The sequence below is a fragment of the Furipterus horrens genome, unplaced genomic scaffold, assembly GCF_987537825.1.
Source record: "Furipterus horrens unplaced genomic scaffold, mFurHor1.1.pri manual_scaffold_5, whole genome shotgun sequence".
NCBI lineage: Eukaryota > Metazoa > Chordata > Mammalia > Chiroptera > Furipteridae > Furipterus > Furipterus horrens.
In genome coordinates this window covers 135,003,239-135,017,564 of record NW_028327175.1, presented here as the reverse complement: position 1 = coordinate 135,017,564, position 14,326 = coordinate 135,003,239, and the positions used below count along the sequence as shown (strand labels likewise).

The 14,326-nt window shown below is 47.7% G+C and overlaps 1 protein-coding gene across 1 annotated transcript in view; it reads right to left on the bottom strand.

Annotated features, from left to right (window-relative positions):
* The window catches only part of CRTAC1 (cartilage acidic protein 1), a 136,116-nt gene that overhangs the window by 49,005 nt on the left and 72,785 nt on the right, over positions 1-14,326 (bottom strand). The window contains exon 3 of the mRNA XM_090277866.1: positions 2,598-2,794. Within this exon, the coding sequence (XP_090133992.1) occupies positions 2,598-2,794 (197 nt within the window). The remainder of the gene's footprint in view (positions 1-2,597; positions 2,795-14,326) is intronic.

Genomic DNA, 14,326 nt, shown 5'->3' with positions numbered 1-14,326 from the left:
GCTGTTAGGATGCTCAAGGTCTGGCTGGGCCAGACGGATGCAGAAAAGGACCAACACAGGGATTTTGCCCTCAAGGAGTTTAAAGTCCACAGGGCTGGAAGAGGTGAGTCAGATACCTAGGGAAATATAAGGCCCTGCTGGGGAAAGAGTGTAAACATGTGGGCAGGATTTTTCTCTGTTTCATTCACTGGGGCATCCTCAGTGTCTAGAATAATGCCTGGCACACAGCACGTGCTAACAAATGTTTGTCCAATGAATGAATGCATTAGTGAATGAAAGGGGCTATGGTTAGGCTGAGCATGGAACTATTGTGACTCTGGGGTAGTGGCCCCCCATCTTGACCACATGGGAATCACCCGGAGATCTGACAACTGGGTCACATCCCTGGAGGTTCAGATTGAGCTGGACTGGGGTGCACCTTTGAAACTGGGAATGTTAAAAGCTCCCCAGGAGATTCTAATGTGCAGCTGTGGCTGAGCGCCACTGCTCTAGGCTTGGCTGAGTGCCACTGCTCTAGGCTTCACGATGGAGGTCTCTAAGAGAGTGGGAGGGGCTGCTGCTTCAGAGACACCTGACAGGTTCCATCCCAGGTGCTCTGTGCTTGGTGAGTAGGGAGGAGAATTTGCCCTTCTTCTGACATCCTGCCTGCAGAACCCATGTTGAATACTCCCCTTTCTCCTGCAGTTCTCCCTGCTTCTGTTTCCCTGCCCTCTAGCACCTTTCTGGGGAATCATCCCTTCCTCAGCCATCCCTTTCTGCTGCTTCCCTCCTGACCTTGCCCACATTAAAGGGTTGATCAGCCCACCAATTAATTGTGTCCTAATCCAATCTTGGCTTGGTTGGAGAGAGGGCAGTAAATCCAGCTGGATAATCATGCCCTGATATTTGTGTCGGGATAATTACTATCTCTCAGGCTTCACTTGGTGGCAAGATGAGATGAAAACCCATAAAACACCACGCGGGGCTGTGGCTCATTGTTTCTTGGCTGCATAAGGCTGGCTGCCAGCCATCCAGCCCTGCCCACTCCTATCCCTGGTGCTGGCGCCAACCTTGTCCCCACCCATCCATGCAAAAGGCAGGGCTCAACATCAGGGGCAGTCTCGGGGCTGGATCGTGGCTTGGGCTCAACAACCAGTAGGCACAACATTATGGGACCTGGAGACAGCCAGTGTGTGTGGGAGGGGCAGAGGAAGGGAACATGGACCTCATAGCCAGGCAATCACCTGCCCCCAGGAGGTGAAGACACAGCTGAGAAGCACAAGGTGTCATTCAGACTAACGCAAGAGGCTGTTGCCATCTGGAAGAACCCAGTGCACGTCCAAGCTGGCCCCGCAGAGATGTGAGGTCCAGCATTCTTCAGGAGGATGCCCTGGCCTGGGCCTTTCCTGTAGATGTTATGGCCCCACAGGAGAAGACTTCATTCTAGTGGCCAAGGTCAAGCCTGACAGAATGTGAGAGTTAGGAGCTGGGGACCACCTGCATCTCCAAGAACACAGGCGCCCAAGTCGTGAAACACTGAGCGCCCAATATGAGTCAAGCTCTCCACTAGGCCTGGAAGACACAGGATTGAGTGAGGCCATAGAGTATCTTGATTAAAAGGATAAAGCTGGAGTCAGACCTCTGGTTTTGAGTCCTGGTACTTATAAGTTGTGTGGTCTTGGGCAAGTCATGCGATCTCTTTATGCTTCAGTTTCCTCAACTATAAAGTGAGATACTCTAGTACCTACCTAATCAAGCTTCTATAAGGTTTAAATGAGATAATTATTAAAAAGCACTTAGATCAGGGCCTGGCACACAGTAGGTGGTATTGAAGTATTATCTGTTATCATTATTGGCATTATAATTAGCCTTATGGGCATCAATTTCCTTCCTCCATTCCTTGGTCCCATGCTACTCAAAGTGTGGTCCCTGGTCCGACAACATCATCAGAGCCCAAGAGTGTGTGAGCCATGAAGGATCTCAGGTCCCCGCTGGAACTGCTGAGTCAGAATCTGCATTTACACAGGACCCCTAGCTGACTAGGATGGATGCTCTGGGCTAGAAAAGGCTCCATGAACTCAAGGTCTGTCTTCCTCCAAGTTGTACCGCCATCATGCAGTACCTCTAGTCTGGCATAGAGTAGGTCCTCAGCAGGAAGTTGTGGAGTGAATAAATGAGCTCAGGTGAAAGCTTTGGAGGCATTTTAGAAAGCCCTTTCCACCCCCAAAACAGCATGGAGGGCAATTCCAGGGGACTGTTTGTTGGCTGTGGTGGCCACCTGGGTGAGAAGTGCTGAGTGGCTGAGCCAGGTGGGAGCAGTGGGGAGGGGCCAGGAGGACCGGGGGCTGCTCCTACTGGGAGGCAAGAGGACACACACTCTGAAGGTGAGGACTGGGCCTCTGCTCAAGGCCCTCCCTCTCCAGGCCCCGCAGCCAGGAGATATGAACAAGCTTCCAGTATAAGAGAAGAAGGGGTCCCCTTGTTGGGACAGAGTGAGGTCCTGGAGGCAGCCTGGGACAGTAGCCTGAGGAAGGCCACAGTCCCCAAGGCCCTGCCTCCAGTTGGTGAGGGGAGGATGAAGGTGGGAAGCAGGAAGAGGCCCGAGGCCCCACCCGTACCTGAGAAGGCATTATTGGTGTTGAGGAAGTAGATCTCTTCACGGCCATCCCCGTCGATGTCACAGGCTGTGACCCCAATGGCATTGCCCTGCCGGTCCCGCAGTGCATAGTAGGGGGAGCTGCGCTTGTCCACTGCAATGTTCACCAGCCGCTTCTGGGCCCGGTCGTACTTCAGAACCAGGTTGGGACCATTGTACCTGGAGGAGGAGGGGAAGAGGATGTTGGGGAGGAGCCGCTGGGCCACCTGGTTCCCCCTGATCAGTAATGGGCTCAGAGTCCTTCCAGAGAGGCCGATGTGGGTGATTCAGCACTACAGCATACCCAAGGAACCCTCAGCAGCCTTGCCTTGGGGGTCCTTGGGTGTTTGATGAGTGTCCCTGAATCAGACATGGGGCCAGGTGAAGTGACAGTCTACTGCACATATGGGACAGAATATAAGGAGCAGGGTAGTGGTGGGGAGGGGAAGCCATTGAAAACCCCCTTACCACAGGCTATGCCGTAGGAAACAAGAACCTGCCAGACATTTGCCTTGCCCATTTCAATGTAAAATGCACTTTCATATTTATGATCTCATTAAATGTAACAATTAAGTGAGGGAGGGGAGGAAGGCTGTATAATTAACCCATTTTACAGATGAAGCAACCGATGAGCTTCATCAGGAGAGCTAAGGCTCAGAGAAGTTCAGTGACCTTCCCAAGGTAACATAGCTGGTAAGTGTCAGGTGCTGAGATTCGAACTCACGCTCTTTCTGCTACCCCAGGAGCCCATGTGTGAATGAACCAAGGAGGAGCAGAGGCTTTGTCATTGAGGTTTGGAACGACTCTCTCCTGACAAAAAGTCCCAGCATTTAAATAGTAAATATTGAATTCAAGTCTCAGATGGGAGATTATGAAGACATCTAAAGTCACTAGGTGGATTTGTTGGACTTCTTTGTCTATGAAACACAAACCAAAAGATCCAAGGTCTTATCAGTCTTTGTCTCATTTCACTTTCCTGCAGCCACATGGCCTCAGGGACTTTGCACTTGCTGCTCCCTCTTCCCAGGATGCTTTTCTTCCAGATATCCACATGGCTGTCTCCCTCTTTCTCCTCCTTCAGGCCCTGGCTGGATTGTTCCTTCTCAGTGAGGCCTTCCTGCCCACGCTCCTGAAACTTGCGACTGTCACTAGCCTTCACTCCTTCTTCCTCTCCTGCTGCTCTCTCTCCCCACGACTGTTATCACCAGCTGGCAATCTGGATCTTCTCAGTGATCTGTTCTTTCTCTCACTAATCCCACTATCGTTCAGCTCCATGAGGGCGGAACTTTCTGTCTGTTTTGTTCCCCAGAGCCTACAACAGTGCCTGGCATAAATAGCTGCTCAATAAATATTTATTGAATGATTGAACAAGTGACATCTCAGAGCTCATGTCTGACTCATAAGGGCTTAGGTGTCCCATGATCAATTTCCTCCCATCACCTTTCCATCTGGAGAAAGCAGCATGCCCAAGGTCACCCCCCCAGACAGCACAGCCATGGATGTCTGAAGGCCTCTTCCCGCTCCTGGAACACCAGCTTGCCAGGTTCTCCAAAGGAGCCCAGTTGACCTCTACCCATTAGTTCCTGGCCTCCTGCCTTTGTTTTAACCTGACTGTGTACATCTTGAGTTCAGCTGCCCGCCTCTCATGGTCCTGGGCAGAGAACACTTTGGGGAGGGCAGGAAGAACTCTCCAAGGTCTTTGAGAGAAATCATTCATGCTTTCCTGAAAGAGATCCAACTTGGCCCTCTCCTTTGTCACCAAGGTGCAGAGCCAGTAAAGTTTGGGGGATGCTGAACAACTGACCAGGTGCCTTCTGGCACCCACAGTGTGTGAAAGGGGAGACAGAGCTCACTGGGGGCTGAGTCAGCACCAGGGGATGGAAGGTTCCGCCTTAGACGTCTTGACAAAGAGTGTCTGAGGGCTGTGTTGAGGGCATGGCATGACCTAGGGGATGCATCTAGGCAGAGAGACAGAACAGTTGGGTTCCAGCGCTGTCAGCAGCTGGCACCAGCCCCCAGGGACAGGAAGTGCCTTCTGGGTGCTAAAATCTAATAATCCAAGCCTCTGAATCTTCTGTTTATGACCATCCCTACCGCTCCTACGCAACACTGTAGTCTTAGGGTGCTGGGCCTCATTAATAGCACTTCCACAAGCATTGTCTCACTTGAGCCCCACAGAATCCCAGAGAGAAGGTAGGTAAGGCATTTTTCTAGAAAAAAACTGAAGGTCAGAGAGCAGCGTGAGCTGTCCAAGGTTATACAGCTCGTACATGGCAGCACTGGGCCCCTAACCGTCTGCGGGTCCAAATCCTGTGTTCTTTTCCTGCTGCACATGATGCCAACACTCTTGGTCCTCTGCATTTTTTTCTGGCAGTCTCCCTGAATGTAGCAACTGTGAGAAATGCCTGAGGACTTCATGTAGACAGTGGAGGTAACAACCCTACATATCTACAGCACTTTACAAAGAGCTTTCTCATCCTTGATTTCATTTGCTTCTCACAGGTCTTGACTCTGCCAGAGATTAGCTTTGTGGCCTTGGCTAGTCAGAAACCCATGTTCTGGGTTTCTCTCCCGCAAAACAAGAGAGTTGGACTAAATCAAAGTGTGTGGACAAATATGGCCATGAAGGTGGGACTCTGGGCCCTCCACTCTCTGTTTCAACCCAAACATTTCTATGTTGATGCATTAAGTCAGGACTCCAGAGCCAGTGTTGAAAAGGCACTGGACTAGCAGCTCTGTGAGAGCCCTTCCGGGTCTGCGTCTCTTGGTCCACAAGCCCACACTAACCTTAGGAGATGGGCAGAGCAGGTATGTTCTCCCCCAGGCTATGAGTGGGGAGACATATAAAGTCCAGTCTTGACATCCTTTTTTTGACCCCTGTCCCTCTGGTCTCCTGGAATGTCTTTACCATCCCCTGGAGCCAGCTCCCAGTGGGAGGTGAGGGGCCATGGGTCTAGCACATTTTGGAGACTAAGTCCTTTCACCATAAACCTGGGATGATGGGCATGTACACAAGGTCCCTATTTCCATGGTGGTGACCCTGGGGGAGCAGATGGCCTGGGTCATCTTTTCTTTGAAGATTTAGGGGTGCTAGTTACTGTAGGGTTGAGTTACTAGGATGGCTCAAATTCCTTCATCTGTTATAGAATGAGAACTATGGAGTCTTACCCAACCTACAGGGCACCCCTAGGGCTATAGACAATACCAGACCAAGAGAAACTATATAAAGTTCCTGATAATCCATGGAGAGGACCAGGGCCAATGCATGGGGGGAGTTGCCATTCTGCCCAGGCTGCCCTTAGCCGTCAGTCAAGCTGGACTGACATCTGAGTTCTCACAGTCTTCTCCCCGGATAACCCACCTTATTCCCTCCCCATTTTCTGCACAGAGCTGAAGCTCCAGTTGGGTTTCTGAACAGGATCTGCCCTTTGGGCTCCTGTGACTTTGCTCAGCTGCAGCTGCTCCCTCTGTGGGAAATGTTCTCCCACCCTCCTGTCTTCCGTGAACCCTGCCCAACCACTGTCTCCACTGGATGTGATCTCTTTTCTGCACACCCACTGTGTTTTGCACTTCACTCATTCTTACAAGGGCAGAGTTGTTTGTGTTCCAACATCACTTCTCTCATTAAAACATATGCTTCTTGAGCTCCAGAAGCATGTAGATATGTCTTTGCATTTGCTGTGTCTAGAGCAAGGCATGTCATAGAGAAGGTGCCCAACAAATGTCTGTTCAATGCAAGAATGAGTGAATGAGAGAGTAGGTGAATAAATAAAAATAATCATAGGTAGCATTGATAGAGCAGTCACCAGGTGCTGAACACCCTTTTAAGCACTTTATACTCACTATCTCATTTCATCCTCATGACAATCCTATAATTTTACAGATGTGAAAAACTGGTGGGTACTCTTACTGAGGTATAGAGATTTGCTGCAGTTGCTAACCCACCCACAGTCCCTCTGGGCTGTCAGATCCCACACCCCTGGGGGGAGGGATGGAAGGCATGTGAGATTTCATGCTTCTCTCTCTGACACCTGCCAGAGATTGTGGGGCGCTTCCAGAAGTTCAGGAGGCTCTGAAGCTCTGTGAAACGGGGTTAGGCAGCAGGACAGGGTCCATGTCCTTAAAAAGCAGGTGTGACTTCATAATACCCAAGGCTGGGCCAGTGGGCAGAAGTGATTGGTTTGATGGCAATTGGAGAGTCTGCTTGAGAGACACCAGCAGAGTGCAACCGGTGTCGATTGAGTGCCCTCAATGCTGGCGCCAGTCCATGGGGACAGGACAGCTGTGGGCAAGGAGGGGCCCGAGGGCTGGGCCCAGAGCAGCTGGGCATGGGCTCCTGGCCCAGCCACTCTCTGGTGCTGACCTGGAACCCACCACTCGATTTCTCTAAGTTTCCGTCTCCTCATCTCTTGCTTGGGGCTACCGCATCACTCACAGGACGGCTGTGAGGAGGAGAGAGAGTGTGACAGCACTAGGTAAACTGCGAAGAGTCGTGCAATTGTGTGTTCTCAACATTATCAAAAATAAAAAACAAAAACAACCAAGACGGGGTGTCTAACTCCCCAGCGATCATTTCGAGAGGTTCCAAACACACGCTAGTATTTCTCATCCAAAAACATTCCACCTGATCGCTCATCCTTTGCGGGTGTATTTCTTTATTCCCCTTTAGCACTAAGATTCTCAGGGTGGTCTTCACGAGCTGTCTCCACTTTGTCACCACCCGTGTGTCCCACCCCAATGCACAGCCTCCTCCCTCTGCCCCAATTCCAGCCAAGCTGCTCTTGTTACTGTCATTGGTGGCTTTTGTGTGGCCACATCTAGGGACACCCTTTCTGTCTTCCTCGCCTCCACTGCACCACTTCCCTCTTAAAACACTGCTCTCTTGGTTCTGAGGTTGCCACCCTCTCCTGGTTCTGCTTCCTTTTCCCCTTTGCAGGTTCTTCCTCCTCTCTCTGCCTTCTTAATATTGGTGTCCGAGGCCTGGTCCTGGGCCCCGCTTCTCCTTTCTCTGTCCTCTTCCACTAAAGGATAATATTCATTCCCAAAGCTGACAACTCCCAAATTTATATCTCCTACCCAAATCCCCAGTCCGAGCTCAGGCTCATATATCTGACTGCCTACCTGACATCTCTCCTTGCACCTGCAAGTCATCTCCGATGGAACTATTGATCACCCATCCCCCTCTGCCCTGCAGTGGACACCCAAGTACTGAAGCCAGAAACCTGGCACCAGCCTTGGTTTTCCCACCCTCTTGTTTTCACATCTAATTCATTGGCCAATCCTGTCATTTCTGCCTCTTAAAATATTTCAGATCCTTTCTCTTCTTAACTCCCCCACTGCCACCATTTCTGGAGAGCCTCTTCTCTGCTTCCTCGCTTGCCCCATCAATCCAATCCCCCCATACTACAGTGGAATCATCTTTTTAACACACAAATCAGACCAGCCATTCTCCTGCCTTAAACCCTTTTGGTGGCTTCCCATTATGTTCGAATGGAACCCGGATTCCTTATCACACCTGGACTGGGAGTCCAGCTCAGTCTGCTGCTCACTTGGCTGAACTCCTCCAGCCACACGAGTCCCAACATTCTAGCAGGCGCGGTCCCGGTCCCGGCCCCGGGCCTCTCCCGGGACTGCTCCCTCTGACTGGTGCACACTCTCTCCACTTCCCTCTGGCTTCTTCTCATCCTTTAGTTCTCTCCTTGAGAAGCATCTCAGAGAAATCCTCCCCTCCTGGGTATTCCAGTCACTGAATCCACGGGCCCCTCTTGTTTGGTTACCTGTCTGTTGCCCATTTCTCCCAGTGAACCATACGCTTGGTGAGGGCAGGGACTGTGCCTGCTTTGTTCACTCCAATCTCCTCATCACCTAGTGCAGAACGAGTGCTCAGTGACTTGTAGGGTGATCGAAAGAGAAGCAGCCTGTGGAAGGTACCACTTCTCACTGGGAGGCCAAGAAAAAGGTTGACTGAAACACCAGTCTCTTGATTGGTCTTTGGCCCTCCATTTTCATTAGTTCCCAAAAGATATATATAAAAACAGTGAAGACAGAGAGGAGGCCAAGAGCGTCTGTCTCTCTAAGAGTGAGAGAGAATACCGAGTGTTATAGATACAGAGAATCAACAGTTTTTTCTGCAGAATCATTGACCCATGTGAAAAAAAATAACCTATTAGGCAGTTACATAGAGAAGCCAGATAATAGGATGTAATAATTAATAGGTACCTACTATATGCTAGATACTGTGATAAGTAGTTTACAGATGATATCTCATTGTACATAAATAAATGTTTTAATTTGAAAAAATATAAAATATGCTATTTGAAAATTAAGAATGAGAAACTTTTTATTAAAAAAGAAAATAATGAAAAAACATATAGCTATTCAACATTATAGTCAGGGGAGAGAGGCAGGGCAGAAAGAGGAGACAGATGTATGTATACACAAAGAATGCAAAGTAGAGACACACAAGAATAAATCAAAACAGAAACTGAGGGACAGCGAAACCCTGAGCAGAGAGGAAAGCACATGCATAAACATAGATAGACCAGCTCATACAGAAACAGAGACATGGAAAAGGGGATGTGCAGACCTAGGGAGACAAACAGAGAGACCCCTGGGAACATGCAAAGTCATGGAAATATGAACAGGACCATGAGATATTGTCATAGAGAAAAAATACCTATCTTGTGGTCATTTTCAGCAATTCCTCTAAAGGCATAAGGGGGTATTTTATTCTTGGTTGCTTTAATACCCTTATTTTGTAGATGAAGGAAGTGAGTTTTAGAAAAAGTGACTTTCTGAAGGTCAAACAACTAATCATTAGACATAATAAACTCAAAGACAAACTTATCCTTTAGAGTAGGGATCAGCAAAAGTATGGCCTTTGGACCAAATCTGGCCTGGTGCCTAGTTTTGTAAATAAAATTTTATTGGAACACAGACATGCTCCTTCATTTACAAATTAAGTATGGCTGCTTTTGCTATACAACAGAGTTGAGTAATGGTGATAGACTGTATAGCCCAAGAGTTGAAAATATTTACCATTTGGCTCTTTGCAGAAAAAGATTTCCTATCCTAGACTTAAAGGGTTGTCAACCTTATAATATGGGCACATTAAAAGTTCTAAGTGAACATTATCAGAACAGAACACAAAATTAAAATGAGCTTTAGTAAAAGTTACTTTGGAGTCGATACTTGGGAATACATGGTTTTCTGAAACAAGTATCTCAGGGAGTATAGGCTGAATGCAAGGAAGATATTAAGTTTTAGAATAGAGATTGTGAGGCAAAATTATTTGCAGAGAGAGAAAGAGACAGAAGAGTTGCCTAAGATGAGAACAGTGTTCTCTACAGGGGGGTTTACTAAGGCTTAGAAGTGAGCAGAAACACACTCCCTTCCCCTCCATGAGTGAAGGGGTCAAAGATGACTGCCATCTTCTTTCTTCTCTGTGTGCACATGTCACTCCTCCCAGAAAGATATGGAATTGATCTTGCCTCCCCTTGAATCTGGGCATGCCTCAATTTTCAGCATATGGTGGAAGTGATGTTGGGCCAGTTCTGGGCCTAGCCTTTAAGAGGCCTGCTTTGTCTCTGGTAAAAGCCAGTCACCATGATAGAAATTTCACTACCATGAGACCACCATGCTCTGAGGAAGCCCGGTGTAGCCCCATGGAGAGGCCACGTGGAAGGGCACTGAGGCACCAGGTATGTGAGGGAAGACTTCATGGGCTTCTACCATAGCCCAGCCAACTGTTGAAGGCTACTGAGTGAGTGACACCAGCTAAGGTCATGTGCAGCAGAAGAACCACCCAGTTGAATGTGTTCAAATTTCTGACCCACAGAATTGTGATAAATGATTTATTATTATTATTATTTCATCCTCATGCAAGGATTTTTTTCATCACTTTTTCTTTTTTTCTTATAGAGAGAGAAAGAGAGAGAGGAACATCAATGTGAGAGGGAAACATTGATCAGTTGCCTCCTGTACGCACCCCAAATGGGGATCTGGCCTGAAACCCCAGTGTGTGCCTTGACCCGAATCAAACCTGCAATCCTTCAGTTATGGGACAATGCTCCAACCAACTAAGCCACACCAGCCAGGGCTGATAATTTATTTTTAAGCCACTGAAGTTTTGGAAAAGAAAATATATAATGATGAGCTATGATTTCAGACTTAAGAGGAAAAGGAATTTTCCTACTGGAAAGTAGGAAAAAGTACTGTTCATACATCAGTGAAATTATCTAAGATAGCCATCTAAACTTATAGTAGGCAGCTCTCCCCAAGGGACACCTGGACCTGTTGAGTTGATCCCTGAATCTCAGAATATGGGAAGGTCTGTGCAGAGCCTGAGAGTAGAAAAGTAACAAGAAATGCAAGGATTCCAGAAACCTGTTTTCTTACTCCTCATTCTCATTCTTCTTTCTTTTCTACCCATATTCGTTTCCCATTTTGAATGTACAACCTATAATATAGATGATTTCTTTGGAGATGTGTGTCATGCTCTTTTTTTCTTTACTTACTTATTTAATTTAGTGATCCATCAAAGTTAAATAAGAATAGAACACATTTATTTAAACAGGGGATTCACAGATGTGTCCTGGAATAGGGTATTTCCAGAGGCCAGGGCTTAATTTAAAGGAGCGGAGACTTTGGTAATGGGAGGGTTCTAGGTGTGGCGAAAGCTCTGGGGCTGGGAATTTTAAAGGGGAATAAATTGGATAAGTCCGGAAATGGAATCCATCCCAGAACACAAACAAATTTGATCCTGATTTAGGAGCTAACCAGGGTGGAGAAGATTCCACAAATAGAGGGCAAAGAAGAAGGTAACTTTAAGATGAAGGATAAAAGCCTTTGTTATAAGAGCTGGATGGTTTTTCAAGAAAGGAATGTTTGACACCAAAAGGTCAGAATACTCTGCAGTGATGAGTGTCTATCCTGTAACAACTCTATGTAGACCGATTGATTTATACCTTGTTCTAAAAAAGATTTGTGCTCGGTGTGAGCTCTGTGCCCTTGGGATTTCTTATATTTTGATGAGCATGGAAGCACCCAGAAGGAAGAGAGTACCATTTGCAGCTCTCTCCCTCACCACACCCAGGACAATGCCAGGAAAGCCAGGTGCTCAGTCAGGTTTGTTGATGTTGATGCTGATGATGATCAAGACCATGACTCCATTCCTCAATACATGTTTACCTCAAGAAGAGAGGAAGACAAGGAGGCAAGAATTCCATGAACTATTAAAGGAGGAATTCAGATGACAGATGGAGGTTGTGTCAAAGAAGATTCTTTGGTTGCAAGTGGCAAACACTCCACCTGCACTAGTTGAAGAATTTATTGGCTCATATGACCAGAGCACCAAGAGTACAGGTAGGATTCATGATGACTGGAACCAGGGTTCTGACCAGAACATTGGCAGGACCTCATTTCTCTTTACCTCTTCCTCTTTTCTCTGTCTGTTGGCCTCATCCTTTCACAAAGCTTGACGTGTGGTAACCCTCTCAGCCTCACACCTCAGCTTCAGAACAGAGTGGAGTTGCTTTCTTTCCTTAGTTCCAATGGGAAAGACTCCAGGGAAGGGTTATGATTGGCTGAGGTTGGGTCACATGTCCATTCCCGGAGCTGGGAGCCTATGATTGATAGCTTTAAACTAGTACCAAAGCTAGTGAGAACAGCATCTCAGGAGCCACATACTTTCAGGAAAAGAATCACCAGAAAGGATGAGGAATATGTCTCTAGGCAGATAGTCATTTATCTAGGTCATTCTGGGGACAAACTTGCCAGGGCCTACTGATGGAAGGCAGTGATTGCCTGGCAGCATGAAGTCCCTGTGTCCTTTAGATACATCTCAAGGTCCTCCCATTTCCCTCCAGAAGCCCCAGAAAGAGGTAAACACAGAAAGTGGAACAACTGTCTGAGTCATTATGTTCTGGAAATGGGTCTGGTTCTTGGCCTCCCGCCTGCTCCTGAGGCCTCTGTTCCAGGCAGCATTACTAATGGCAGGGAGGCAGGAGGGTGCTGAGAGCTGGCAGTGACAAGCCCAGGGCGGGGCATGAGGGGACACAGGTGAGCTCTGGTCCAGCTCTGTGATCAGCTCTCCATGGGTTCAGACAAACTGCTTAACTGCTTCGTCACAAAATACTTCAAACCTCTATTCAAATGTTCTTCTTTAGTGCTATCATTATCTAGAAGCTTTTAGCTAAAAAGCCATTGGTCCTTGTCTTTGTCTCTCTTTCATTTGAAGTTGTGGGCCAATTTAGGGGCAGATTAGTGGGACAATTAGCCAATGGATGCTTCACCCATTTTTAAGAGTAAGAAAGATAAACCCTTCATTCTTCAAGGAGTTCATTCCACCCTCCGGGATCCTGTCTGCAGTCTGGGCACTCCGCATGGCACAGGATATAATTCTCTGCTCATAGACTCTCAGAGAAGGAAAACTCTGACTCCAAAAAACCTCCGCTGCCTTGCGGCATACCTCTTCAGGGGAAAGGCTAAGGGAGTAAACCCCGACAGAAAATCCGGAGCCGGAGTCCCTAAGGCGGTTTGACGTTGTAGTCAACACCGGCAACTCCTGCAGCGCACCTGAAGCCAAGCTGTATTGACTCCGTCTTTCCCTTGGACCCTTCAGCTGCGAAGAGAGGGGGGGTCTGCTGCATGGGCAACAGCAGACCCTCCATATCACCCTGCCCAGGCTCTGTAGCTTCAGCTTCACTGGAGAGGACACCCCAGCGTCATCGCAAGATGTCGATTCAACACGGGAGGAGACAGATACCGTGTCACTCCCGAGTCGGACTGCACAGCCATTCTTGGCGGTGCAGATAGACTCTTAAGAAGCTACACCATCGTCTCTTGAGATAGACGGCTGCTGACATAGACTCTCCAGCCTAATAGGCGAGTAAGGACTGTCCCCAGTCCTAGACTTTCAGAGGAGGGAGAGGTGACCACTTCTACTGGGGTAAAAAGTCTTTATAAAGAAGGTGCATTTGATCTAGAACTTGAAGGATGCCTAGGATTTTGATAGAAGATATATGATTTTGGCATTTACAAAAGAAATAGAATGAGCTATGAAGCAGATCAGAGAACAAAAAAATATGCTTTGAGAGTAGAGGGTAGACTACCTGGACATTACACAGATGAGTGGAAATGAGTGGAAGGCAAACTGGAATGTACATGACATCTAAGATTGTGGAAGATGTGGCATGTAAACCAGGGCTTTAGATTCTCCTTGGTAGGAAATGGGGAGCTACTGAAGGATTCTGAACAGGGTGCGCCATTGTATTAAAGTAGTGCTTTGGGGAGCATTGTCTAGTGGCTGTGTGGCAAGAGAACTGAAACAATGGTGCCAAGGAATGGAAATCCCCCTGAATTATTGCAAAAACTTCTGAGCCAACTTGAGCAGATTTTTGTTTCTTGAAAGCCAATGACTCTTAGGGCAGAGTCAAGAAAGCACAGAAATCAGAAAAGCGAGAGTTAAAAAGAAAGGTGTGGCCAGCAGTCATAAATGCTTTCAAGAGGTCATAAAGGTGGAACAAGCCAATGGACTTAGCAATTTCGAAGCCACTGATGACCTTCAAGGAAGCTGTTTCCTTACAGAGGAAAGAGAAGCTAGATTGAGAGCATAAGATAGTGGATGGATTACAGTGTAGATGACTCAGTGGGAACCAGAAGAGCTCAGGAGGGCCTAGGATGTTGGCCAGAGACATGGAGTTAAGTGATGGT